The 27,210-nt window shown below is 36.6% G+C and overlaps 1 protein-coding gene across 2 annotated transcripts in view; it reads right to left on the bottom strand.

Annotated features, from left to right (window-relative positions):
* Positions 1–13,050: 13,050 nt before the first annotated feature.
* DYNC2I1 (dynein 2 intermediate chain 1) overlaps positions 13,051–27,210 on the bottom strand; it is a 28,704-nt gene continuing 14,544 nt past the window's right edge. For both annotated transcript variants that reach the window (XM_057416487.1, XM_057416486.1), the window contains 14 exons: positions 25,921–26,050; positions 25,280–25,391; positions 24,836–24,930; positions 24,384–24,513; positions 23,368–23,540; positions 22,582–22,744; positions 20,250–20,363; positions 19,146–19,207; positions 18,050–18,101; positions 16,300–16,360; positions 15,994–16,090; positions 15,579–15,710; positions 14,414–14,634; positions 13,051–13,306 (listed from right to left, as the gene is read on the bottom strand). In XM_057416487.1, coding sequence (XP_057272470.1) covers positions 13,135–13,306; positions 14,414–14,634; positions 15,579–15,710; positions 15,994–16,090; positions 16,300–16,360; positions 18,050–18,101; positions 19,146–19,207; positions 20,250–20,363; positions 22,582–22,744; positions 23,368–23,540; positions 24,384–24,513; positions 24,836–24,930; positions 25,280–25,391; positions 25,921–26,050 — 1,714 coding nt within the window. In that variant the 3' untranslated portion in view covers positions 13,051–13,134. The remainder of the gene's footprint in view (positions 13,307–14,413; positions 14,635–15,578; positions 15,711–15,993; positions 16,091–16,299; positions 16,361–18,049; positions 18,102–19,145; positions 19,208–20,249; positions 20,364–22,581; positions 22,745–23,367; positions 23,541–24,383; positions 24,514–24,835; positions 24,931–25,279; positions 25,392–25,920; positions 26,051–27,210) is intronic.

The following is a 27,210-nucleotide window of genomic DNA, read 5'->3' on the forward strand; positions in this document are numbered from 1 at the left end:
TGGTGCAAGGAGGTGGCTGAGGGAGTGGAAGGTGTGAGGAAGCCAAAAAAGGAGGCAAAATTATTAGTGCAAACAAAGAAAGCTCTTTTCCAGTTGAGAGAATAGTAGATACCAGCCCATAATGATATGCTGAGGAATCAGACAGAAGAGCTTAATCCTGGCAGGCCCAGCACCCAGCCCCTCTCAGAGCTTGTATTCTTTCAAGGCCCCCAACAATCACAGGTCCTGATCTGTCAGTGCCTCACACCTTCTCTTGTCCCTTGCACTCATGAAGAACTAGAGGAAGAGAGACAGGTAGAATTTTATGCTTATTTTCTACCTCTTTGTAGGTATTTTATACTTATTTTCCACAGATGCAATGCATAAATTTCTGTTTGTAGCAGCATAGCAGTATTGCTGTAACGCCTGTGCTTAATTATTTTTACAGGCTCAAAACTGGATGGTTATTATGTAAAACTGGATTCAATCAGCAGGGATGACTGCACTGTTCTATATAAAGTCTTTTAAGGCAGCTGTTTCCGTGGTGTTTAAGCATTAAATACAGTGAGTAAGATTCCAGCAGCTGCTTGCAAGGCTGCTGGGCAGTCACTGCACTTAGAAGTTAAAAACATATGACTTCCATTCAGATGATGCTCAAAACTTTATAGGATAAATGGAAAGCAAATGCTAGTAATCTGTGAGGTTTTTATGCATCCAGCACTACAACCTGTTTAGTCTATGTGTACATCAAAACACATTTCACTAAACTCCAAAACCCTCTCTGGGCAACTTTCTGAATTTGGATACAATTGCCTATCCTTTAAGAATAAAGCATTTTCCCTCTCTTACCATCCTTCTGTTATGTTTTTATTCTATGCTAGAAGCATTTTTTAACAAAAAGTTAAGTGATGTTATTGCTACTATTGCAAACTGATATATGCGCTACAATGCAAACAGCCTGTGGGACAATCGCTGTGCTTCTGACAACATTTTAAAGCATCACAGTGATTGTTAATTAGGCCATTATGGATGTTCAAGTTTTTAAAATGTATTGATTTAAATTATGTATGTTAATGCAGCTATCAACATTACAAATGTAGTTTGCAGCAAACTACTTATAATATATGAATGAGAAACCATAAATAATAACTATGGCTGTAAATTAAATTACTTGATTATGCTGCAAAGATGCACTCTAATTTGGAATAGAAAATTACTTTGAAGTGATTTCAGCAGCTGAGAATGCTTTTAGAGAGCTTTATGAGCCATAGTCTTCTTTAAGTTAAGCATCAAACTTTCTGATGGATTTTGCCCACTAACCTGGTTTGTTTGATATTGCTGTGCCCTGAATGCAATAGATGTGATAGACTGACAAAATAATGAGTGAAGACATTTGTTAACCAAAATATGGAGCACTTTAAATCAAAGACATAAACGCTTTTCTGATAGAAAGTGAACAACCTCTGGTTGGGTATCAGTGAAAGCTCAGCTCTTATAAGGACCTTTATTTTGAGAGACAGCAGACACTTATTGTCTTTAAAGGAGTTACAGGTATCTTGAAATTTTTTAATATGCATCCTGTTACCCCTCATGTATTATTAAAAAAACCCAAACAACTAACATCTATAGCAGAATATAATATAAGGCTCTGAAATACAAACTGAGAAGAAATGTAAGGCTTAAGCACTACTCGTATCATGCCTCACATTGCTGGTATAGTATATTAGATTATAAATACTAATTAATATTAAAAAAAATCTAAATATTAGATTCAGGATGAATTTCAGTAGATAGAATAACCGAAAGTAACTTACCAAACATGGACTTCTGTACCCAAAAACTGCTTTGATAGTTTGAGTGTACCTAAATGGAAAGGATGAGGTTGAGGGAAAGTACTGGAAAGCTTGTTTTCAAGGAGCAGTGAGCCTTTACTGTATATCCCAAGTGAAGTGCTGCACCTGCCTTAAAATCAGAGATAAAACTCAGGGATTGTTAAGGCACATGGTAGCTGCTCAAGGCTTGCAGCTGCTGTATGTCCATAAAGAGACTCCTCAAAACTTGTTGGCCCTAAGGACTCCTTAGATATTGCATGGGGCATGTAGATCCTTTGGGGATTGTTACACAGTGTGATAATGTTTTTTGTGATTTTGTAAAGGCTTCTCCTTTAGAATCACCATTAACACACACTAGTTAAGGGCAAAACAGCAGTGGTTCATCTGGGCTGGATGAGCAGTCATATTCCTCATTACAAAGTGGCAACAAAGAGACCCTAATAAAATGTAAAAACAATCCCACTTAAGACTAACTTTGGGTATTTCCAGCTGTTTGGTGCATTTATTTTTTTCTAATCCGTTATCTCTAAATATCCCAGCTACTACAACTGAGGTTTGGAGTCCACCTCTTCCTTCTGAATTCTGTCACTAGATCTGAACTTTAACATTTGCCACTCTGAAGCCAATTACTAGGCACTTTGTATATAGGCTGGGGTATTTTTTCTCCTTTAATCAATGCAAATGCTGGAAGATAGTGTGATCATGCATCATATGATGTTGAAGCATTTGACAGTGTTTCAAGTAAATGGGACTTGTTGTCTGATCTCTCAGCCTTATACTATAAATCATTCAGCAGCAAGATTTGTTTTTTTAATTATATTTTGATTTCTCCTCTGTGGGATCTAGTTGGGCAGCACTGGTTCTCCAAAGGAACATAACATATCAGAAATTTGGATAGTTTCCTCTGTTAACCATTTGTGGGTTCTAGTTTGGGCTGTTGAGAGAATATGAGATGCAGAAACATCTGGTGTGAGAGGAAGAAATGTGCAGCATAAACTTATCCTCTCCATATAGCACTGGCTTGCCTTCCTGCTCCTTCCTCCTCACCAGCATGTGGGTGAGCTCCCCAGCTTCATGCCCTTTCCACCTCAGTGACAGGTCCCCAGGGTTCTTCTATCCCATGAGGAGGAGGGTAAGGAAGAGAAAGTCCCTACAATCCTGATCCCCTTCTACAGCAACATGGGCTACCTCCAGCCATGCCATATAGAAGTTTTGGTCTTCAGCTTTACTATGGGATGAGAGAGAGTGAAGAGGCAGAACACATGCCTTAGGATGCAAACTGTGTGTGCATCCCTGTTATACCTTTGGGGTCTTCATCTGTGTTCTCAGCAGCCATTGCAATTATATCAATCACAGACAACAATGGCCCCAGCAGTCAACCTGGTGTCCTGAGATTCCCCTCAAAAAGTAACAGCATTTAAGGCTGTGCTTTCAGAGGAGTTTTGCCAGATTGTCAAAGAGGTATTCAGTCTCAATATTCCCAAGTTGCAGGCCACAGGTCACTGTTTCAAGTGTTTCCCAGTGTGATTCTAATGCAAAGACCCCAAATCTGTGCTTATTTTTTATTCTGCTTCTGGACACGGTAGCACCACTTTCCTCCTCTGTCATGCCCCACAAAATCTATGCTTTTTAATGCAGTCTGTCAGACTAGTGATGAGGGTGAGGAAAATAAATATTTCAAATCTATATTCACACAAAAGAAGACATTTATGAAATATATGTACCAACTAATTCTGCCTTGCTCTTTCATTTCATTTGAATCATGTCACTTTACAAGAAATTTTCCTGGCCGTTCTTTGAGATCAAACATTGAGATCCCCTGAGAGAAAATGTTCTAAGTCTCCTTCAGCTGCTGAATCATGCAAGTTATAGAAATACTGTAAATGACTTTAGTATCAACAGCCAGATCTGCATAAGCCTGACGCTGCAGATTTTCATTATGTCAGCTGTCAGCTTTTTAGAGGCCCTACAATTTGCTATACATACCTATAGAGCCTGGCCTTGGGGACGGTATTGACTTCAGCACAATCTACCTGAAAAGCCGAGCAGTGGACAGTTGAAGTACTGACAGAGGAAGTACTGATTGCTCCACAGTGCAATAACACATATTTGTCTCTAAGAAATGCATTGCAAAGAAACTACTAAAACCATGTTTCAGAAGCTTTGGTTTGAGCAGCTTTCCATGATGAAATTTTTATTTTGGTACTAGTGTCTTGTCTCTGCTATTTGAGCTCTGGAGATAAATTATATTATCATAATGAAACCTCTAGTCTGTCAGTCTGGTGATGGGATGGGGAAAGTAGATTTCAGATCCACGCTGATGTAGTTGAAGACATTTTTGAGGTTTACAGTGACTAATATTGCCTAAGTCTCTCTTTCATTTGAATCATGTCAATCTTACTGAGCACAAAAAGCTCCAGGAAATGTCATGGAGGAACATTTTTCTCCTTTTTGGAATGCATCACCCTAAAATCCGTTATCTTGGAAAATTTCAGGAACCTAAGAAAACATTGAATCCTAAATCTGCCTTGTTTTGCTGTCATGCATAAGTGACACCTCTTGCCTGGCAGAGATACCAGTAGTGCCTGTCCCCTGCCCAGGATTGAAGTGCCTTGCATAAGTGCAGGAAGTAATGGCCACACAGCAGGCAGTACCTATGTTTATAAAGCATCTTTTAAATCTAAATCTAAGCAGCTTTGTAATCTGAATTCGATCTCTGAATTGCCTAAATCTAGATATCAGGTGTATAAGTTTTATATACAGAGAAATATATATACACATTTATATTATTTAATTTGCATTGATATTTTAAACTTCCATTGACTGATATTTCACATATTCCTATCTTGTGTCAATAATCTAGAAATGTATTTGAAAAGGTGTTTTAAAAGCAAGGTAACTATACTTCATCTTTGGCTCTTTCTTATGATTTAAATGATGTCACTTTTCTCTGTGACCTTGTGACTTCAAAGAGCAGTATTGATAAATACTGATCAACAAATTGTGTTTTTTTCCTACAATTCCCTGCAAACTAATTAAGAGACAGTTTAATTTAATAGCTGTCAGGAGCTAATGTGTTCCACTTTGACTCATGCTGATTTCCGCCTGAAAAGATTAAAAATTATAATGTTATGGATCAAACAAATATTGTTTATATTAAAATGATGCCTACTGAGGCACAATTAAGAAAAGGAGAATTATCATAGAATCAAGAATAGTTAGGGTTGGAAAGGACCTTAAGATCATCTAGTTCCAACCCATGGGCAGGGACACCTCACACTAAACCATGTCACCCAAGGCTCTGTCCAAACTCGGACAATTCTTTTCTTCTATGAAGTCAAGGATCGTATGTTCTTTTCTAAATAATCACAACTTTCCCACTATATTATGTGGAGGACTTATTCCCCACGCAAACGCTACCTAGCCCCCTATAACTAGCTCAGTCTTAGATATCTATTTGGTTTTATTTTTTGCACTTTGAAATGGAATGTGTCTTTGGAGACACTGAAATCTGAAACACTAAAAGGACACACACACTTATTGCTGTCAAAATGCCAAATCTTTCTAATGGTCAGTCAAGCAGTCAGCACCTAAGACAAAGATAGTCCATCCTTTAATAGATGAGGCTTGTTGGATACATGTAGAGCTATGCCAAATGACCATTAGGAGTCACAACCACCAGAACCTGGAGTTTATCTGTCCCTGAGGTGTGTGTACATTTGGATCCTGTAACTTAGAGTTCACCAACCCAAAGCTTCCACTGGATCACAGGACATTTGTTCTTTGCCAGGTTCTTTGTCTAAGAATGGTAACCCCTCCACTTGCTTCAGCAGCTCCTTGTCCTGCCCAGCTGCAACATGCATTCCTTTCCCTCTGTTTTGGAAATCTTCAAGCCTAATGGTAATCTACCTTTTTCAGTTCTCTAGGGAGGTCAAACTGGTTGACATATCACATCACTAGCTTTATGATATGCCAAAATATGGATGCCTTATTTTAAAAAGTGTTCACTTTAGGAGCAATGATGTATTCCATTACTGACCTTTACTGGATTCAAATAGGCTACTTCTGCATTGTGCAAGGGCTGAAGCTCCCACGCTCTGCTTGAGGCTAATTTCAACATACATCTACTTTCCTTATCTAAACAAGTGTCCTTTGAGTGGGGTTTGACGAAATTTACTGGTATTCCCAAGTAAGACTACTACAGAAAACACCTTTGTAGTTGAAAGTGAGACAATATTTGAGTCTAAATCGTGCTGTAAATGCAACTCACCTCAACAGAGATTAATTTTATCTCTGTGAGGAGTCATTAATAGACAGAGATAGTATGGGAAACAATAATTTCCATATTTATTTCCCAGGTAAAGTTTCCCTTTTCAGATAATACAAGATCTAGGGCATAGTTAGTGAACTAATCAGCCAGAAGGCTTAAAACAGAAGTATTTATTTACACAGTGGAATATGTTGCCACAAAATTTTTAGAGGCCAAAATAAAAATAGTTTTTTAAAGCTATTTGGTGAATTAATGGGAAAAAAAAGCCTCGCTTTCTTTCTCTTAAACACTGTGATCTGCTACCATCTGAGTCAGAAAATTCCTATGCCACAGATTGCCAGAAGCTTGGAAGACATACCATACTTGGAAGAAAAGTGTCATTGCATGCTTCCTCTATTTCTTTCTTCAGCATCTGCTGTTGGCCAATGTGGATGGGATGTGATTGACCTGTTGTCTGAATATGGCTATTTGCATGTATGGGCAGATTTTTTAGAAAGACCTTAAACTTCAAGGATCAGTAAAGACACCAAATAAGTGAAGTTTTTAAAGACATGGATGCAAGGATATAAAATGTAGTAGATTGTGAAATCCTTATCAAATATGAAGACAATGCAAATTGAAGTTTAAACAAAAGTAAAATACTCTTAATGTCTTTGAGGATTGTGAATAAGTAGTTTTCAGTCGTATCTGCACAGCACGGACCCCATGTGGCCTTGACAATAAGTAATGTATTTGCTTAATGAATTGACCTTGCTGTACTGCCAAAATGCTAAGTACTGCACAAGTAAACTAAAAGCCTAAGGAAACCTGGGGAGTCCACAGCAATGTACTGTCTTTATGTAACCTAAATCCTGCGTTCCAACTCTGACAATGCCAGTGAAGGAATTTCATTATACTCAATGTGTATTTCACCATTTTGGATTAATTAATCTTTAAATTAGGCCCTTTGACGCTGTCTTCTAACATGAAAAATACTTGGCTATCTAAAATAACCCCAGTAATCATTAATTTCCTAAATGAAGGTTAGAAGGGCAGTTTCAGATCCATTTTTTTGTTTATCCTTCTTTTCTGGTATTCATCAGCCTGTTCTTTGGCTCAACTTCATGGGCATTAAGAGTATCATGTTACCATTGCAAGTAAATGCAGCAATCAGAAAAAAAATCTTTTCCACCTGCATCACATAAGCTCTATGAGACAAAGACTCTTTTCTTGGTCACTTATTTCAACAGCATCAGCTTGATTCCCAAATGGTTGTTAAAAATTAGATGAGGAAGTTTAATAATTTTTTTAAATCTCAATTCTTCCCCCTTAAGATGCAGCATTTGAAATCTGCACTACTGAGCGCAGTCACGGTGCTTCACATCTTTCTGTAATTCATTGTAAGGGTTCACTGTTTTACTCTTTAAAAATGATAGTAAATATCAGATCATGAACTATCCATTCTCTAAGCCCGTGTGCCTGGTTTCAGCTGGAATATTTTTTCTTCCTAGTAGCTGGTGCAGTGCCGTGTTTCAGCTCTAGTCTGAGAATAATGCTTGATAGCACACTGATATTTTAGTTGCTCAGTAGCACTTACCCTGATCAAGGACTTTTAAGTTTCTTATGCTTCTGGTACTGAGGAGGGGCAAAAGAAGACATGAAGGAGGAGAAAACAAGACATCTGACAACTGAACTAGTTGCTCAGGGACTGGGTAGGCATCGATCACAATGCGGTGAGCAATTGTACTCTTCATCACTGAAGGTGGTTGGTGTGTTGGTTTTGTTTTTGTATTATTCCCTAGAGTTTTATTTCTTTCTCACTTTTTGTTACCTACAAATAAATTACAGTTAGTAGTAGTATTATATTTTACTTTATTTCAATTATTAAACTGTTCTTATCTCAACCCACAGTTTTACCTATTTCTGATTCGCCTCCCCATCCCACTGAGAAGGGGGCCTGAGCAGCTCTGTAGTGCTTAGTTGCTGGCTGAGTTTAAAGCACAACACTCTAGAAGAGTTTCTCCATGTCTTTAAATAACCCTATTTTACCCAGATCTCCATTTTTCTGTCTCCAAGAAGAACCAAGTGGATTAAAAATGTGTCTTTTAAAACACGTGTCTAACCAGCTGCTGTATTATGTCTTTGTTTTTCTACAGAGAGAAAAAACATTGCAGTTTGACTGAGAAGCAAGTTATGAAATCCCTGATGTGCAACAACTGTGGTCCAGACAAGTTGAATGGTTTTGCCTGGTCACAAGACAGATAACATAAAACAGTGAAATTATCGGCTAGTGAAGCAGACCTCTTGGCTAAGAGGAAAGACCTCTTAAATAACACTGTAGTCACCTCAAAGCTTGACTAAAAAGACTAATTCTAACTATATTAAACCTATTCAGCAGCAACAGATTGTCTGACCTGTGCATGGATTAGTTTCCACTGAAGCTGCTGTATTTCAGACTCCTAAAGGCAAAACCCACTTGACATCTGGGAGAAAAGGGCAACAAATATATTACAAAATTTAATGAATCCAATAGAAGTAAGAGTATAACATGAAGAATAATCATGTTATAAATGTCAATGTGTAGTATAGGCTATTACAGTATTACTTTCTTCCTGCTTTTACTAGGGTATCATTGCTGTTTTCAGTTGGGTTCTATTAGTGTAAAACTGGAAAACAATGCACTTAGGCTGCTTTAATGTATAATAGGATATAAATTATTTGGAGCTGAAATTCCATCAGCTTAATGGCACAGCATCAAACAATTCAAGCTCCATCCATGAAAAATACAGATTTTTTTTCTAATCTATGTAGAGGTGTTAGTGTCTTTATTCAAGTCTGTATGCGATACTACATCAATAACCAGTATGAAGAAAGAAGCACACTTTTCCTTGTGCTCAAAATCAAGCCCATCAACACTACCAAACAGGTGAACTCTGGTACTCCATAAATCTGGTCTGATGCCCTCATGCCAGCCTAAGACCAGTTAAACTTAGGACCACATTGCACTAAGCCACTGAGATAGATAAATCATTGTGAAGAAAATGTGTTTCTGATTACAAATGGAAAATGTTTACACAATGCAGCTCCTGCGGGGTCTGAACCAGTATGGCCACAGAGGACAAGGCAGCAGAAATAAACCTGTATTCAATGTTCCCACAGAAAGGAAAGGCTGAATGAATCACAGTGCTTGTATGGAAAAGCTATGGAAAGTACTGCAAGAAGGAAGGAAGCATCTCCATTGACCCAGCCACATTCAACAGCTATTTTCATAATTGCATTTGCTGGCTTCTTTAAAAATAGCTAGCACTGGGCATGGCTGATCTAAATAAGAAATTACTATTTTAACCACTAAGAGTATATGTAAACATTTCCCCTTTCATGATAAGCTTTTGCAAAACAATCAGAAGTGTAATTTTGAGAACTGATATGACTGTCTTTTGCTTGACTTGGTTTGTTGGCACTCTATTTCCACCTCTAAGGTAGTGTGGGACACAACCATTCCTGTGTCAAGTGAACTTTGCTTCGGTTTTGACAGCTTAAAAGAATAGGAAATCCTGTGAACTTCACTACAACTGCTGAAGCATCAGACACTGATAATGTATTTTTCTTTCCTTTCATAAAGAGGACATGGTGACACAGTAAGGATGTCTTCAGTTTCTCTCCATGGCAGCAAGCAGATATCTTATTCATTCAGTTTCAGTACAGACTGAATAATGCTGAGCTTCCAGGACTGGGCAGCCCATATCTCTTCACTGTTCATGCCAATGATTGTCACAGGAGAGGTGAGCAGAAGAACTCGTCACCATGCCAGGAGACTTTGAGTAAAAAAACAGTCTGAAATATAATCCATACATAAATAGCTCCAGGGGAATATTTTACGTAGAATTAAAAAAGGAAAAGGATAATTAATTCCACATGCTACTCATTTTTCAGAGAGTGGCACACAAATCACCACATCGTATGTTGTGACACCAAGATGTATTATTCAAACTGCTACAGAAAGACTTACAAGAGGCCTACATCAGAAATTAGAGATTTTCTATTGATAGACTTTCTGAAGCCTTCAGGAACTGCTAGAAAAAGAGAAGCTGACTGATTTTTTTTCAAAGGGAGCTGCAAATGGAATTGCTAACTTCCTTCTCACAGACAAGGCTCAGAAACACATGGACAAACAAATATTTGTCTCTAAACAGAGTCCTGATAAGCCTGATCGGAAATTATACTAGCAATGAAAATATGGTTCATGAGCCATTTTCTTGTCCCAGTGTCTTCATAGCATTCCCTGGTTTGCACGCCACCAAGCATGCCACTGGTGGCCTAATTCTGGTGACCTCCTAAGTGAATTTTACATAAGCCTGTTCCCACAATCTGTGTAACTCAATGACACTTTACTATTTGCTTTAGTCCAGCCAATTTCTACACCTAGAACAGACCTAGATGAATTTTCCAACTCCTTGGGAAAAAAAAAAAACACCACCTGCCTTTGAAATTAATAGCTATTTTTATGCCTCAAATGCGTTCTGCTAAAAATATTCCAGCTAGTAGAATATTCCCTCATTGCTATGGAAGCTACAGCGCTTCAGTATCCTTCAACATGTCCTAACTAAATGACAGCTATAATTAATTAGGGCAAAATTGCATTGGGTAGGATGGTCACTTTCAGTACAATTAAAAAGAAATGTTCTAGTACAAAAGAAGGGTTCTCCCAAGCTCTACTGCAAAGATAGCCTGACAGGTTAATAAAACCATTTCTAAACAGTTGTAAGAAAAATTCTGTTCCTCAGTTAACTTATTATTCAGGTACTGAAAACTTCAGTTTCCCATCTGTGAGACAACAAAATCCAATGAAAACAACATTAATATTAATGTTCTAAACAGAAAAGGCTTTCAAAGCATTCATAAAGTGAAAAATAAAAGCAGAAGCAGATCCAAAACTTTCTGGCATTTTGCATATTTAAAATTTTTCAGCGTAGCTGCCAGGCTTCATTGGCTTAAAAGCAAGAGGTTATATGTTATAAAAGTTATTAATGTGGGTGGTTAGTGATTTAACTTTCATATAACTCGAATGGTAAGTCTCGATTATATGGGTCAGCTAATTTTAACTACAGTTCATACTGTTAAGAATGTGCATTCCAAAACTGCCCACAGGTGGGAAAAACATACTTACTGTGGCTGTTTTAAATGTTTCATGCTGGTAGTGTTTATGTCCTGTACAGAGATCACTCAATAGAATGTGTGTGCATATGCATGCATATGAGAGCTACCAGTCAAAATGATATGGATATGAAAATACTTTGGAATTCACAAGTGAACTTCTTTTCTTCCATATACAGGGTCTCATTACAGGGCCTAAAATACTTGGATTTTGAATTGAAGCACACCTATCAACAGCAGCTCAATCGTAGCAATAGGTACTTTAAGGCAACAAAAGCTACTTCCAGGTGAAGGTGGACACTATTTTTAACAGCTCACGTATCGGAAAAAACGCATAATGCAGAGCACAAGGCAGAAAAACCCCAACCCTTTGTTTAGAGTTTCTATATACAGAAGTGGGTGCAGTCAGAAAATTCAAGATGGCAAGTCTTGAAAGTGATGAAATTATAATAAGAAATTTCTTTCAGAAAATTACTATAATTTAAAAGCTTAATTTTGTTCTTAAATTACAGGGAGGCAGTGGTGGAGTGTCTCTCTTTGAGAGAGAGTGTGGGACTTGGGTTTGCTTTTTTACTATAGGTATCAGAAGTGATGCTCTGCTACCTTACTGTGAAAAGTACCTGCCATTTCTTCTCCATCTGGATTACTAAAGCCATTCTAATTTAACTTGTAGTGTGCAATATGACCATATAAACCCAACAGTGAAGAGAGACATTTGTGTTTACACCCAGGAAAAACAAAAGTCTACGGCAGACCAGGGAACTAGGATCTGTGTCTCTGACAGTTCATCGGGCTCTCTGGGTTGCAGACGCTGCTTCTGAGGTGTACAACAGCTTCACTCCCGAAGCGGTGCCTGTTTATGCAAGGCACTCGTTTTTTACTGCTGTGACTTGGCACCACCATGTGGCCACTTTGAGTTTGCTCAACTTAAGTAACAATCTACATACAAAAACATTTGCAACGAATTAATTAGAATATACAAATTATTTCAGTCTGGTATAGAAGGAGATGGTACATACCTTAAATATATGTTCACTGAATTCTGAGCACAATTGCCCTTCCCCCGTCCCCAGCCCCCACCCCCAAATCTGTGCTCGTTTAATTATGATTTTTCTCATGATTCCTAAATCAGAAGCTGTTAGGCCACAAAAGTTTAAGGCATTTTCAGCACTTGGTCTTGGTCCAAACTTTACCATTAGTGTACAAAAGTATCATATTATAGACAACTATCTTCTTCCTCACTACAAGAGTTTTGGAAGTAATTTTCAGGATTAAACAGGACGGTATTACACCAGAAATCCCAAAGGATTTAGAATTTCAGTAAATCTCACCAGTATGTTGCTTACAATAGCTGGATCAAACAGGTAGTGCACGTATCAGGAAAAGTGGAGTTAGTCAGGTATTCCTTTTGCAAAGTTTCAGGTTCAAAATTAGAACTAAAATACTGTGTGATGTAAATCTGTATTTTGATACACCTGCGTAAGGATTTTAGGTAGATATAACAAAGTATTATCAAGTGTTAGTGTGTAAAAGGCCAGAGGTAGAGATCTCCACATATTCTTGTTGCTTATACATAGCACTACTTTATGCTTACCATAAAGGATTTCTATCATTTACTTCAGAGCAGAATAATGAAAACCAGCAGTGTAATTTATAGGAATCTATTTTCTGTATTTTTTTTTTAAATATATACATCTAGAGTACTTTCAGTAATGAAATACAGTTCATCTGTTTCATTACAATAATGCTAAATATAGCTATTGTTTGAGAAAATATACTGGTTTAGCTGAAATATTGTAATGGTACTCTTTAAAATATAAACAAGTTATATACAAATACATTACAAATCTTTTAATTGAGGTTAAAAATAATCTAAATATGTTGCATTGATTTGCACACCCAGATACAGGTGTCCTGTTTCTAGAAAGACTGCAGTAAAATCAGATGTAGTTTTTCCAATTCCTCAGGCTGAGGTAATGCCCACTTCTTCTTTACACACTGAATATCTATCTCTCCAGACTCTTGGGCCAGCACAATGCCTAACAATCCATTTGTTTTTTCTGGTTCTCCCAGCAGAGCCATAGTTACAACACTGAAATAAAAAGAATGGAAGAGTGGTTTTTAATTAAGGTGAGATTAACAGAAATTGGCACTTTCAAATGTGGTTTTAGCAGGTTACTTACTAATAACTACGATTCCTTTCTTCTGCTTACCACAGCGTAATATTCCTCACTATTTCAATACCCAGCACGTTCTTTAGCTTTCCACCAGTTGCAATCATTTAATGTAAATATAACAGGCAATTCGTTCCCTATTCACAGATTCCAGCATCAATTTCTAATCATGACTCAAAAATTATCCAAAGTTTGTAAAAATGAACTATGTTTTATGGTATTTTGCAGTACAGTGCAACAACTTTTTAAATTACATGATTTTCTCCCAAAACTAGCAGCACCTTGGTATAGTTTACAAGGCTACAAGTAAAACTTTTAGTCAGAGGGATATTCACTAAGACTAACTTAAGCCTAGGGAAGACAGAGTCTCCCAGTACAGTTCCCAGCAGAGAGAAAACAGAATCCTCATGACTGTAATCCAGAAAGCTTAAATTAAACTGCTTTTCTGCCTCAGTCTATAGAAGACCCAAGTCTCTACACTGACTACAGGAACAGCAGAGACTACCCTGATGTTACTCTTGGCAAATACATGCTAGCCAAGAATAGCGCTTACTTTGTGACAATGAACACAATATATTTCTTTATATTGGTAACTATACCCAATACACACATTTTAAAATGTTGTTCAACATCTTGCCTATTTTAGGGGTTGATCCTGACCCAGCAAAGCTGCCTTTGAATTTAAACATTCTTGTGATTTTAGTGGGAACAGAATTTTTCACTCCATATAAACAGCAACTGCTCCATGTACAGACATCTGTTCCAACTGATATTAGTATAAATAGAAATCAGGTATCGTGTTATTATTTCTCCTTTATCGCTACATAATAAGTAAATAAGGATAAACTAAAACTTTGCTCACTACAGTCTTTTTCCACACTTCCAATAGTTTAAAAAAAATACATAGTTGGAAAGGCAAACTCTAATGGACATTTAATCTCAAGCAAAAATACTCATTCAGACTCTAATAAAAATGTAGATGACATTAGTATTTTGTTAAAAAGAGAGTAATATAATATACTTACTTCTCTGGAATATTCTGCTTTGCCACAGGCAACAAATCATTTTCTAGAAGATCCCAAATGTAAATATTAGATGATGCATCCAGGACAAAAAACACAGCAGGTCTTGTTAAAGCCCATTGCAGGGCAATTATTGGCTGGCCATTTGTACTGTCATTCCACTGCATGAGGGGATACTCTGATGTCATTTGGTGTAATCGGATACTTCCATCTGAACAGCCAACCTATATTGTAGTCAAAAAGAAAACTGCAATTTAATTCTTGAGAATTAAACCTAAATCAAAAGACAGGCAGACATCACTGCTTCCAGGTATTTTCTTATAACCTTTGTCTTGCCTATTGTAACATTTATAAGTTTGCTCTAATTCAGGTACAAATGAAACTATTCTATGGACAAAGAAAATAACTTATTACCCTAAGCCACCTTTACATCCCCACTGGTAAAGGAAAGTTCTGACTGCACAGAGGTGACACACAATACTTGCAGTGTAACCAAGCACATTCATTGGATACCTTGGGCAATCACAATGAAATCATGCAAATCATGGCAAATTTAGAAAGAAAGCTTTTTAGATGATCGAGTACAAATATATGCAAAGATAAGCAGATAGAAAATCCTACCAAAGCTAGATCCAGCTGCCACTGAATCAACTTTCACAAGGGAGATAAATAAAAACAGCCAGTGTGCCAATATGAACTGCTGGAGGCATATTCGAACACACCTGACCACGGGGTACACTTCCACCAAGTGTATGCCTGATGTGGGAGAAAAGGAAATCAGGGAATGCCCAGAGCTGTCCAAGAGACCTTTATTTTCCAGCAATACAGGTATTTTTGTCTCCGAATTGATGTCAATAAGAGACATACAATGAGTGAGAAACAGCTGAGGCTTCATTAACCGCAGAAAACCTGCCTGTAATGCTGAATTTTGGTAAAAGCAAAGGGCAAGTTATAACACTGAAGTAAGACTGACATTTGCTTCCATGAAACAGATGGTCCACCTTTTACACAAGCACAGTTCAAACACCAGGACACAATATTGGTTGTCACAGATTGGAATTAATGAGGTAACTCAACTATCACATCTAGTTAAATAACCAAATTAGAAATCCTCCCTCAGTAAGTAATTAAAAAATGAAACTTGCATTATAATAAAATATTTTCATACCAAGAATAGTGGTTTTCCAAAAGGGAAGAAATCAATTGCATTGATGCTTATTGATCTCGGTCCGCTTTCCCTGGGTTTGAATAGCTTTGGAAAAACTTTTAAATCATGTCTTGTACCGTGGCCTACCAGTCCCTGAGAACAACATGAAGAAAGAAAATTAAACAAAACAAAATTTGCACTATCAGTATGACAAGAAGTTGTTAAATAATTCACAGAGCAGCTACCTTAAAAGATCCTTAACAGCTAACAAATGTTAATAGCTAGCAGATTTTAATAACAGTCCCAAAATAGAAATTTTATATACAGTCTACTTATAAAATTCCAAGGAAATGGCGTAGGTTCCAAAGGAAATAAAAAAAAACAAACCCAAAACAAACCCAAAAGACAATGAGATGAATTTCAGCAGATTACTCACAATGTTTGTTCCAACAATGAAATTATTAGGATTAGAAGACAGAAATTTAATGGTCAGTGTCTGAGGCATTCTCTGGCGCACATCCTTTGGGAAAAGGCTAGGAAAAGTAAAAAAGATTGCATAAATACAGGAAGTTGTCTCCTAAAGCTATGTAAGCACATGGAGAAACTCTATCTAAAATGTCTATGACTAGCTCTAAGCAGCGTATACTAAAAAACCTCAAACAATTAATTAAAATATTGTTAAATATATCCTACATTAATTGTACAAGATAAACATGAAATCTAAGTGCCCCTGTTTTCTTACCTGTTATTCAAGTCCATAGTCGAGCTATGTACTAACTTCACTTTTCCTCCAGGAACTAAACCTAAAATTATATAACATAATTATTTAAACTGATTGGAGCACCTTGCATTAAACGCTATCATCAAATCAAAACCTAAACTAATAAATAAAATTATATTTTATAATCGTTTAATGTAGACAGAGCTTTCGATATGTAAGAATATTACATCACTAATAACTACATACTTCAGAATTCAAATCTGAAGAGTTGTAATCTGACAGAAATTAATGAAAGAGGGCAGAAAAAGGGAAACATGATTTGGTTTAGTTTCATAGTATATATATAACACCCTCTGATAGCATTCTATAAAACCCAATTCAATGATGAAAATGCACATTTATGTCACTTGGATCTCCGACAATGAATTCTAGTAATAAGAAACTGTAATAATGCTTTCATAAAGTTGGTCTATGTTACTTGTTATTAGAGAGTAACAGTAATAATTCAAATCCTTCAAGCACAAGAACTTTTTGAAGGGGGAAAAAAAAAGAAATAGATAAAATAAAAATAGCTGGTGGTAGTAAAACTGTGTCAGCACATGACCATAGCTTTAAAATGTACCTTTCCACAGACATAATACCCAGCATTTGCAGTTTAATATAGCCAAACATTGAACAAGCTTGTAAAATAGAAAACTGATAAAAATATCTAGCTTGTTAGCTTACCTCATTTTTTTATATATGTACTTTAAAAATGTATCAGGATTTTAGTCACAGCCTTCTCCAGTTAGGTAAGTATGCCACAAGGATGATCAGGGGAGCCACGAGGATGATCAGAGGACTGGAGCACCTCCCATATGAAGAGAGGCTGAGAAACTTGAGGCTGTTCAGCCTGGAGAAGAGAAGGCTGCGTGGAGACCTCATAGCAGCCTTCCAGTATCTGAAGGGGGCCTATAGGGATGCTGGGGAGGGACTCTTCATTAGGGGCTGTAGTGACAGGACAAGGGGTAACGGGTTAAAACTTAAACAGGGGAAGTTTAGATTGGATATAAGAAGGAAATTCTTTCCTGTTATGGTGGTGAGGCACTGGAATGCGTTGCCCAGGGAGGTTGTGAATGCTCCATCCCTGGCAGTGTTCAAGGCCAGGTTGGACAGAGCCTCGGGTGGCATGGTTTAGTGTAAGGTGTCCCTGCCCGTGGCAGGGTCCTTTCCAACCCTAATTATTCTATGATTCTATGTAAGTCTGACTTTGTTCAAAGAATAGAAAAAAAAAAAAAGTGATTTTCTTCACTCACATAAGAAAAACTGAATAGACTTCACTCTACCTTTTTCATGGACACATTTTCTCACATTAAGTATGTTACCCGAAAGAGAAATCTCAGGACAATTATCAAAGTGGACATATAGGCAGTAACAAAGCAGCATAACAGATTTGATTAGAACTAAAGAAAGAACAGGAGGACCAAGGACATAAAATCTCGTATTCTTTGAAGAAAAAAAAAAACAAACAAGTGTTCAAGACACAGAAACCTGCTTTGACACTTTATGTGGTTGTCTAGGGGCACTTACCAATATAGAATTAGCAGATGAGATTCAGATCGCAGAGAAAATAATTCTCATGATAACTTGACCAATAACCCCAAATATGACATATGTCCAATTCAGAATGAATCTTTTCCTCATAAGACTGGCCTTCATTTAAACTATTTTTTCCCATCACTGACTCTTCCTAATAAACTCAAACGCTTTATTCTACTTCCAATGTACTCACCTAAATCAGTTTGTGAACCAGCTAAATCCACTTTTTGTAACTCAACAACTACCTGAAAAGTCAATATTTCACATTAATAAGCAATAAATATTTCCCAGATTTCAAAGTTTTAAACTTTTATAATAAAGTATGACATAAATCTGAAGGAGCACTTAGATAGGCAGGTCTAACACTGCAATGATTACAGGTAGATTCTTTATTCCCTGTCAATGTCTACAATGCCACAAATAGCTTCAAAAGCCTGCTGGAAGTTCGCTGCTGGAAAACAGAATATGGGAGATTACATTCTACACTTAATCACTACTTGGCATCTTATGTGGTTTGGCTGGTCATGAAAAAAAACCCTGAACCCTCAAATAAGAAACTGTAACACACTTCCTATGCTTTTTATGGGACATAAAGGGTGGATCATTTGGCCTGAATCTGTTGCTACTGAAGTTACTTAGAGCTTTAAGGGATTTAACTAGTGATACAGAAGGGAAATACTTCTATCCCCGTATTATTCACTAAACCATTCAGTTCCTCCAGCAAGATCAATTCAGATGCAAACAACAGATGCAGCAGCTGGGCCAGAGCTGCACCGGAAGATGACTGCAAACTTCTGATAGAAAGAAGAGTTGTCAGGACAGTAATTAAGAGCAACAGACCTAGGGCTTACCTGACCATTATATTATAGGCAGGGTAATCTTATCCACAGATTTTCATGTTTTGACTCTGGAATATTTTATATAAATTATGAATGTCATTTCTCACACACATTCAGTACAGCCTCTGACACCACTATGATTCAAATAACAAAGCGGGTGTGTGAAAGAGGACCAACGTCCTCTTATGCAATTAACAGAAATATGGAAACCTATTCCTATGAAGTAGAACTACTGATTGCCTGTTGTCATGAATTCAGGTACCTGTTAATAGTTTTGCTTAAGGACAATATCATGGCTTTAGGAAGTCAGGTCAAAAATTTTGAGCTTGTATTGCTGTACTTTTCAGGGAGGAAATTCTCATCACAAATCCTGGATTTGGGTTGCTGTACTAGAAATATTTTATTATTCCAATAGAAGATATTCTCTCTTTTCATACATATATTACTTACCCATATATTGAGGATTCCATTTTCATCCATTGAAGCTATCTGAAATGGAGGCTCTGACATTTCTATGGAAAGAACAGTAACAATATATATTCATATACTGACCTTCATCGTGAACGATATCAAAGGTTCTGAAACATTTCTTAGGTTAATACATTCTCTGAAATGCCTATGATCGTCTCAGGTGTATAAAAAGGAAGAGTGTAGTAATTTTACCAAAGAAGAAATTAAATAATTAAACTTTCTTTACTGAGAGGATGGTCAAACACTGGAACAGGCTTCCTAGAGAGGTGGTCAATGCCCGAAGCTTATCAGTGTTTAACAGACATTTGGATTATAACTCTTAACAACACACTTTAAGTTTTGGTCAGCCCTCAAATGGTCAGGCAGCTGTACTAGATGAACATTATAGGTCCCTTCCAACTGAAATATTATATTCCATGTACCTATCTATCCTAGTATGTTCAGTTTGTTCTACCAGAAAGGCAGGTGATCTCTGCATTTTTAAAAATGTCAGGTTTCTGCATGGACTTTGGAACAGAACCTAAGAGCACAATAGATGAAATCTTGCAAAACCTGCAATATGCAGCACATTTCTTTGGAATGCTACAGACTTCAAAGTGAAAAATCAGCAACGGAAGTAATAATGTCTCCTCTAGCACATTGCCTGAGAATTTGAGGGGCATAAGAATTTCTTTTCAAAGGTTGGTCATAAAAAAATTAGGCAAAAGGCTTTTTTAGTCCTTTCAGATATAAGAAGTTACTTCACTGATACAGATAGGGTTTTTTCAGACATTACAAAAGCCCCAAGACTTCTCTAAAGGCAGTTTTTTGATTGATAACTTGTTTTATCAATAAAGAATAAAATACTATCTTGAAAACAGATATCCTAACAACCATGTACCCACATCTGATGTGAAGCTGCACTGAATGAACATTACATAAAAATGAGAGCAGAAAATAAACATGAATGTTGTATTCAACTGGTACCACAGACAACTGAAGAGTCAAAATAGAATTATAAACTGGATTTTGGCTATATTTGTTTCACTAGATACCTGCAGAAAGACTCGGATGTATTGATGCTTTGAAAACCAGCTTACATACCATCCTTGTAAGAGAGGCTTGAGAGTCCATAATTCTGATCAGTGCAGAATGAGGTTGAGACAGGTTCCACTGCTATTATAGGAGAGGTGTGGTTTACCGAGTTTAGAATGCCATCTGTAATTAAGGATAATGAAAGTTAAACACAGTATTATTTCCAACAAAACCAAAACCCTGATCACTTTTCAGCTTATGAGAGAATGATTACAATAAAAGAACAGCAAATAATAAACTTCAGAATTACATTTACAAAGCCTCAAACATGAAAAGAATTATGCCAATTTCAAGCTCCATAAACAGAGGTAGAAATAAATCACTTCTTACTACAGAAAAGATAAAATTGAAGAAAAAATTCACTCTTAAGAGAAAGTAACTACCCTGAATCAAACAACTTACCACAGGAAAGAATGTATTTACTCTTTAATAACGTTTTTAAATGTATTATGTGGAGCAATTTCAATGTGCATCCTTTGTCAGATACTCTTGATCTCCAGACTTGCACTGAACTTAATCCCATTTAAGACTAAAAGCATAAAGCTTCCTAAGTATACAGCATTAAAACCTGCTTGATTTTATATGCAACTGCATGAAACTGTATACACACATTTGACTACTTGCCCATTGTGCAACACAAGACCAAGCATCCTTCATCTGCTAAAAAATTTAAAAGTCTAAACAGCTAACTAGTGGTTACTTTTACAGGGCTACTGCAATTAGATACACTTGAGAACAAAACAGGATTTTCTGCACGTGTGTGGTAGATTTTTAAAGAAACATAATCATATCTCAGTGCAAGTTAAATGGTAGCACCTGCACACAAGCAAAGGAAAAATACATAAAGGACTTATTTTGCAGTAATGAAATTCTTTTCAAAAATATGGCTATGCTTTATTTGTCACTCTAGGATACAATAAAGCACCAAGAAAAACAGGACCAATTTATAATTAAGACTGAGACAAATGCTGGTCTGCACACCTCATTCTCAATCTCTCAATATACAACTATGCACAATGAAAACATCAGTAAGCTTAATGACTTGCTCCTCTATTTAATTGCAATGACAAACATTGGTAATAGGCATAGAGATCCATTCATTTCCATCAGATTCATAAAACTATAAGAATCTCATACACCAACTAAAATTCACAGTGAAGTACTTCAGGTTGCATCTTCCAGTACGTCAGTTATATGCCCTAAATAAACTTCTGTAGCTTTTGAATTCATTGCCCATGAATTATAAGAAAATTTACAAAAGTCTTTGCTATTTTTGATCACAAATCCAATGATCAGAGTGTAGAAAAAGAGAAATGCAATGACAAGAAAATGTCAAAGTATGAAAGGAGGTCACCCACAAGAGCTTTTGAAAAGTAAACTTTCTTCTGGCTTCCCAATATGTACACAACACTAACTTGGGTCATATCTAAACAATGCAACAAATTAATTCCACATTACTTTTTGTTGCTGTGCTTCTCTGCCATTAAGAATGTGGAAAGAGCGCACTATAGCTGCCAACTGGCCCCAATGCTAGAGATTATGTTCATGTGACAAGATGGATGGCAGAAAACTGCATGTCCAGGTTTTGCTCCAACATGCTACTCATACTTTAAATAATTGGTATTTTTCCTAATATCCAATCTAAACCTCCCCTGGTGCACCTTGAGGCCACTTCCTTTTGCCCTAATCATTTATTACTTTGGAGAAAAGACCAACACCCACCTTGCTACAACCTCCTTTTAGGTAGCTGTTGAGAGCGACCCTGTCCAGATCCCACTGCAGAGCCTTCCTACCCTCCAACAATACCACCCAACCGGGTGTCACCTGCAAACTTATTGACTGCAAGTTTACACTTGCAGTGTACACTTGGATACTTGCCTTGCATGCAACCTTACAGAAACATCAAGGATTAGGTGACAATTTGCACAACTGCAAACTGCAACCTTTAAGTGACATTAAAAAAACCTTACATTTGATTTTTTTTAAATACATCTTAATTGTGTGGTTTTATGTATACAAAGAAATGTAGGTTATATTAAGGGCAATATCATGAAAATTGACTAAGCTAATGATTTTAGACGAGGTAGTAGCTGATTAGTTCATTTTAATATTACAATGGTCCTCAGGTTCTATATCTGGTCCACATCTGTTCTTACTGCATGATGCATATTGAGCTAGATTACATTTCTTTAAAGTAATTACTGATTGGCAATTTTTACTACACTAAATATAATTTCTGAACTGGCTGAACTAGGTTACTAAGAAAGAGTGTTCTTAGCAGTTAGCAGTGGAATTGTTTCACTGCCCACAAAATGACTGATCAGAATGCATAGATACTAACCAGTGGAAAACGTTGGAACTCTAAATGTCCAGTCAGTTTCACTGATCATGATATGAGGATGCATTCTTGAGTCTTCATGGAGATCCCACACCAACAGTGAACCATCTACTGTTCCAGCAAAAACTAACGTTGTTTTACTGGGACTAAAGCAGCAACATATCACCTGTTAAGCAGAAAACACACTCACGGTTGATAGTATGATAAAGGCCAATGACTTGATAAGCCCAAAATGTTTGTTCTTCCTAGGCATGCAAATCCAGAAAAGACAGGTTACATGCATTTACAGCAGAAGGACAACTTATTTAGAAGAGAAGGATACAAGACTTTCAGTAGGCGTTCCTTTCAAAGGCAATTGTTGTGTAATCTGTATCTACTGCCACGAAGCTGAAAACTGTGATTCAGCTTTATGATAGTGATGGGTAGAGAGAAGTTCTGACAAAATCTAAACCAGTGTTTTACTTCTGTTCACTCTTTAACCATGAAATCGAGTCACAATTAAGAAAAAAACAAAAACCAAACAAACACAAACAAAAAAAATACCCCACACCAAAACCAACCAACCAATCAAACAAAAAAATACCATGACCATCACTACATTCTTGCACTGGAGCACAAAAAGGATTCAGAATAGTGTTGTCCTCACTAAGCTCAAATGTTTCTCAAAAATTGGTACATCCATCAGCAAAACAAGAAAACAAAAAACCAAACTACATACCTGATACAAACATAAATACATAATAAAGTCTTTTATTCTATGGGCAAACATACAATGTTATTAAAACATACCTCTGAGTCACATATTAAAACTTTCTGAGGACTGGAGGGCTGCCAGATGTTCCAAACACACATAATGCTCTTTCTTTTCAGTAAACCAACACCTGGCTTTTTAGGTAAACCATGAACAGAAAGTAGTGTCTGCCTCCAAACTTGAGACACATACAGACAGGATATATTTCGGTCTAAACAATCAAAAAAAAAAAGTCAGGGAAGAAAAGCAATAAATAAACTCACTGCAGATAAAAAACAAACATTTAGCTGCTATAGCAACAACTAAAGAAGAAAAGATGTAATTATGAAGACTATTTCTATTAACAGTGGGTTGCTTTAGACACTATACAAGAAAAAGGAGGGACGAGAGAGGGAATCCAAAAAATTAGAAGTAAGTAGAAAGAAAAAAAGGAAGAGAGTCAGAAAGTCTGATCTGACGTCAGTATATATACTCAAAATAAAGCTATGTCTTGAAACAGGAAACAGCACAGGCCAGGCTTTTTCTGGTTCATCTTATGTGCTCATGTTAAAATACATGTGTTTGTGTTATAATAGGTCCTCCTAACATAATTACAGATGCTCCATTTTTCATTTTAAGTTTTATATAAAATTCTACTGTTTATAGGGGGAAGAAATAACTGCAGTTCAAAAAGATCAGGCCATATTCTCCCTCTCCAATAACCTGGCTTTATTTGCAGCTTTGGCCTTGCTGTCAGCATAAAGAGACTAAACGAATTATACCCCTTGGGTGGCTCTTCAACAACAGGGGCAAGAATTACCTCCAGGGCACCCCTGTATCATGCTAACTGCTGGCTGTATTTCTGGTTTCACAGCAGCTGGGGTGCTCTGATGTTCCCTACGTGACACGAATCTGCACAGAGCTACAGCAAGATTAGCGCAATTAAAAGTGGACTTCACATCATTTATGTATCCTGTGCTGTTTGCACTTCAGTCATGACAAACACCATGGTACTTTGCATAAGTAAGAAGAGTTCACACTGTAAACTAGAAGGTGTAGAATAAAGTTCCCTTACCATGGAGGAATGGCTGGTTAGTATTTAACTGGAAACAGCTATCACTAATAGACAGACTGGTTTGTCGAGATCTTAGTTTCCACCTGGGTTGTGTTGCAACTTGATCTTCCTCTAGCAAAACAGCAATCACCTTTCAAACATAATTACATTTATAGAAATAAAAGGGTCGTCTTATCTTTCAGCTTTGCTATTTGTAGCTTTCTAAATTATGTGGATTAATTTAATAAACCTTTATCAATTCTCTTGATGATTTCATACCTTCACAAATACAGCTTACAGAATAAAAGTTGTACGGCTCTGGTTCAATTTCTTTGCAGAGAGATAAATCTCCCTGATAAGGAGTATTATTTATGTAATTTATTTAAATTAGTCAGAATGAGTACTGTAAGTGATCTATCACACTATATACTTATGCACACAACTCATAAGGGATATTAAATACATAAGTGTACCTGGCAAGCAGACCGGAGGAAATTTGCTAATCTTTGTGAATTAATTTTTGGTGTCAGAGTCCCATTCACTGACATAACCTGGCTGCTTATGGGACCTAAGAAAAAACAAAACCCAAAAGCTTCAAAAGGAAATCACTTAAGGAAAACATAAGAACAATGTCATTTTCAAGCAAGAGGAGAGCGTAATGAATCAACTTCTCTTCAGCAGAAATAACAATACTGAAGAACAAGATCTGCTGGGGAATCATATCTCGTGCCAACACAAAAACCAATCAGAAGGAAGAAACTGTTTCTGCCACTCACCCTCCACCCCCTCCACAAGGGGATTAAAAATGCCTACAGCAGTTTCCTATCAATGCACATAAATTTTGACAATTAATGGGTACAAAAGAGAAAGTTTACATGCATACATTCATAAATTTGTAAGATTAAAATGTACTTCACCTCCAGATACAAGGGCACTTTCTCCTGGATGTTGTGTCCATTTCTCCAATGTCTCAACTTCCTCAGTCTGGATGTCTCTCTCAAGATTGTCCTCATTACACTGAACATATGCCTTAAGCAGAGATATAAAGTGATCAATATATGGTTGACACAGATAAGAATGACAGCACATAACTGAATAGAACGTAAAGTACTTTTAAAATGGATGTGCTCAACCTCTTCTGTTTCTAAATTCAATCCTAAACATACTGACACATTTGCATGCACAGAATAGTGACAATTTTACCACATTTCCCACAACAGTGCTAGACCTACTCAAAAAATTCAGAATGTCTTCAATGATGCATAAACACTAAACCCAGCATACTTGGGGTAATGAGCCACAGACATACAAAAAGTCCTTTAGAAAATGGGGAAGAAACACAAGAGAGTCACCTTCTAACTCAAAAAGAAAATGGCCAAAAGTTTTTATGTAATTGCTTTATGATAATTAAGGCTTAGCGATGAAAAAAAAAAAAAAAAATTCATCGATTTATGACTTTGCTGTCCTATTAGTAACTTTCTTTCATAAGGAAAATTATTTTCCAGAACAAGAATCAGCACTTTCAGGATTTAAATATTACTACATATTTGTTACCCACCTGCTTGGTGTTCATTTTACCAAAATTCCTGATATACATGTCGTACTCATTTACAGGAGGCAAATCCAGTAAAGAATAACTCACTGAGAAGTCCAGATCGATTAGTGGGAGAAGTTCTGAACTCCGTTTTCTTTAGAATGAATTACAAAAGAGAAACACAAAAATGATTAAGATCAAGTATTTGGTATTCCAAAAGAAAAACCACCTGATTTTGTACAACACCAGAGATCTAACAATTCACCTCTCTATACAAACTGAAGCTGTACCAAAATTTATTGGCAGATAAAAATATACCAACAGAAGTACATTTAACATTGTTATGAATTCTTATTTAATGTTACATTGAGATAATTATAATGTTTGAAAATGCAATACTGATCGCAAATAGCAAACTTAAGTGGTTTATTATTAAACACAAACTGCCAAAGCATAGCACAGTCATCTTGCCTAAGTATTCAAAAGCTGTTTTCTCTGAGAGGTAACAGATGAATGTCTCCTTCTTCCTATTGTTAGGATGGTGGGTAATTCTCCTATACTCATTTTATTAGCTTACACACCCTACAGGTCTACATGCTTTACAAAGACTGTCTATAATGTCCTGGTTTTGCTAGACTTATGCAAATGTATTTTGGACGACCTCCACTGGTAACAGACTGCGTGAATTTGTACCTCTTCACATCAGAAGGGAAACAAATAACAATAGCAGCAGCAACCCTAAAATGTGTTTAGAATATATATATTAAATAACTCTATTACTGATTCATAACCTGTGGGCAGAAATACTGACCTCTTCCCCAAAAAGTAGGCCTACAAAACCCATCTGTTCCTGAACTATTGGACTTGATCTAAAACGTATGAAAACGAGTACTCAACATTGAGGTAGACTGTGTATTTTTTATTATATTTTGGGGGGTTGATAACATTAGTAGTATTTAAGATATCTGAAATCTCTTTGTCCTATGAAATGACAAATTTTTCCATCTTCCTAAATTTCCTTGATTGAATGATAAAAACTAACTCAACTGCCTTATCCAGCTTCCTTCAAGCCCTTTACATTCTGCCTACCTCGATTCTTAATTTTTCCTTCTCTGGTCACAAATAAAACTGTATTTTGATTCTTAATTGGAAAACAAGTCTACCTGCATATATTCTATCTTAATATATGTGATATTAAAACATTTATTGATATTTCCTATTATCACCCACTACAAAGAGATTCCCACCACTCCACTTGTATGGTTGTGTGGATAATGAAAAGAGTCAATCTTTGTCGCAATTCACATAACTATC

Source organism: Pezoporus wallicus, unplaced genomic scaffold (assembly GCF_028554395.1).
Source record: "Pezoporus wallicus isolate ANWC-B61680 ecotype Strahan unplaced genomic scaffold, APGP_CSIRO_Pwel_v1 contig_3847, whole genome shotgun sequence".
Classification (NCBI taxonomy): domain Eukaryota; kingdom Metazoa; phylum Chordata; class Aves; order Psittaciformes; family Psittacidae; genus Pezoporus; species Pezoporus wallicus.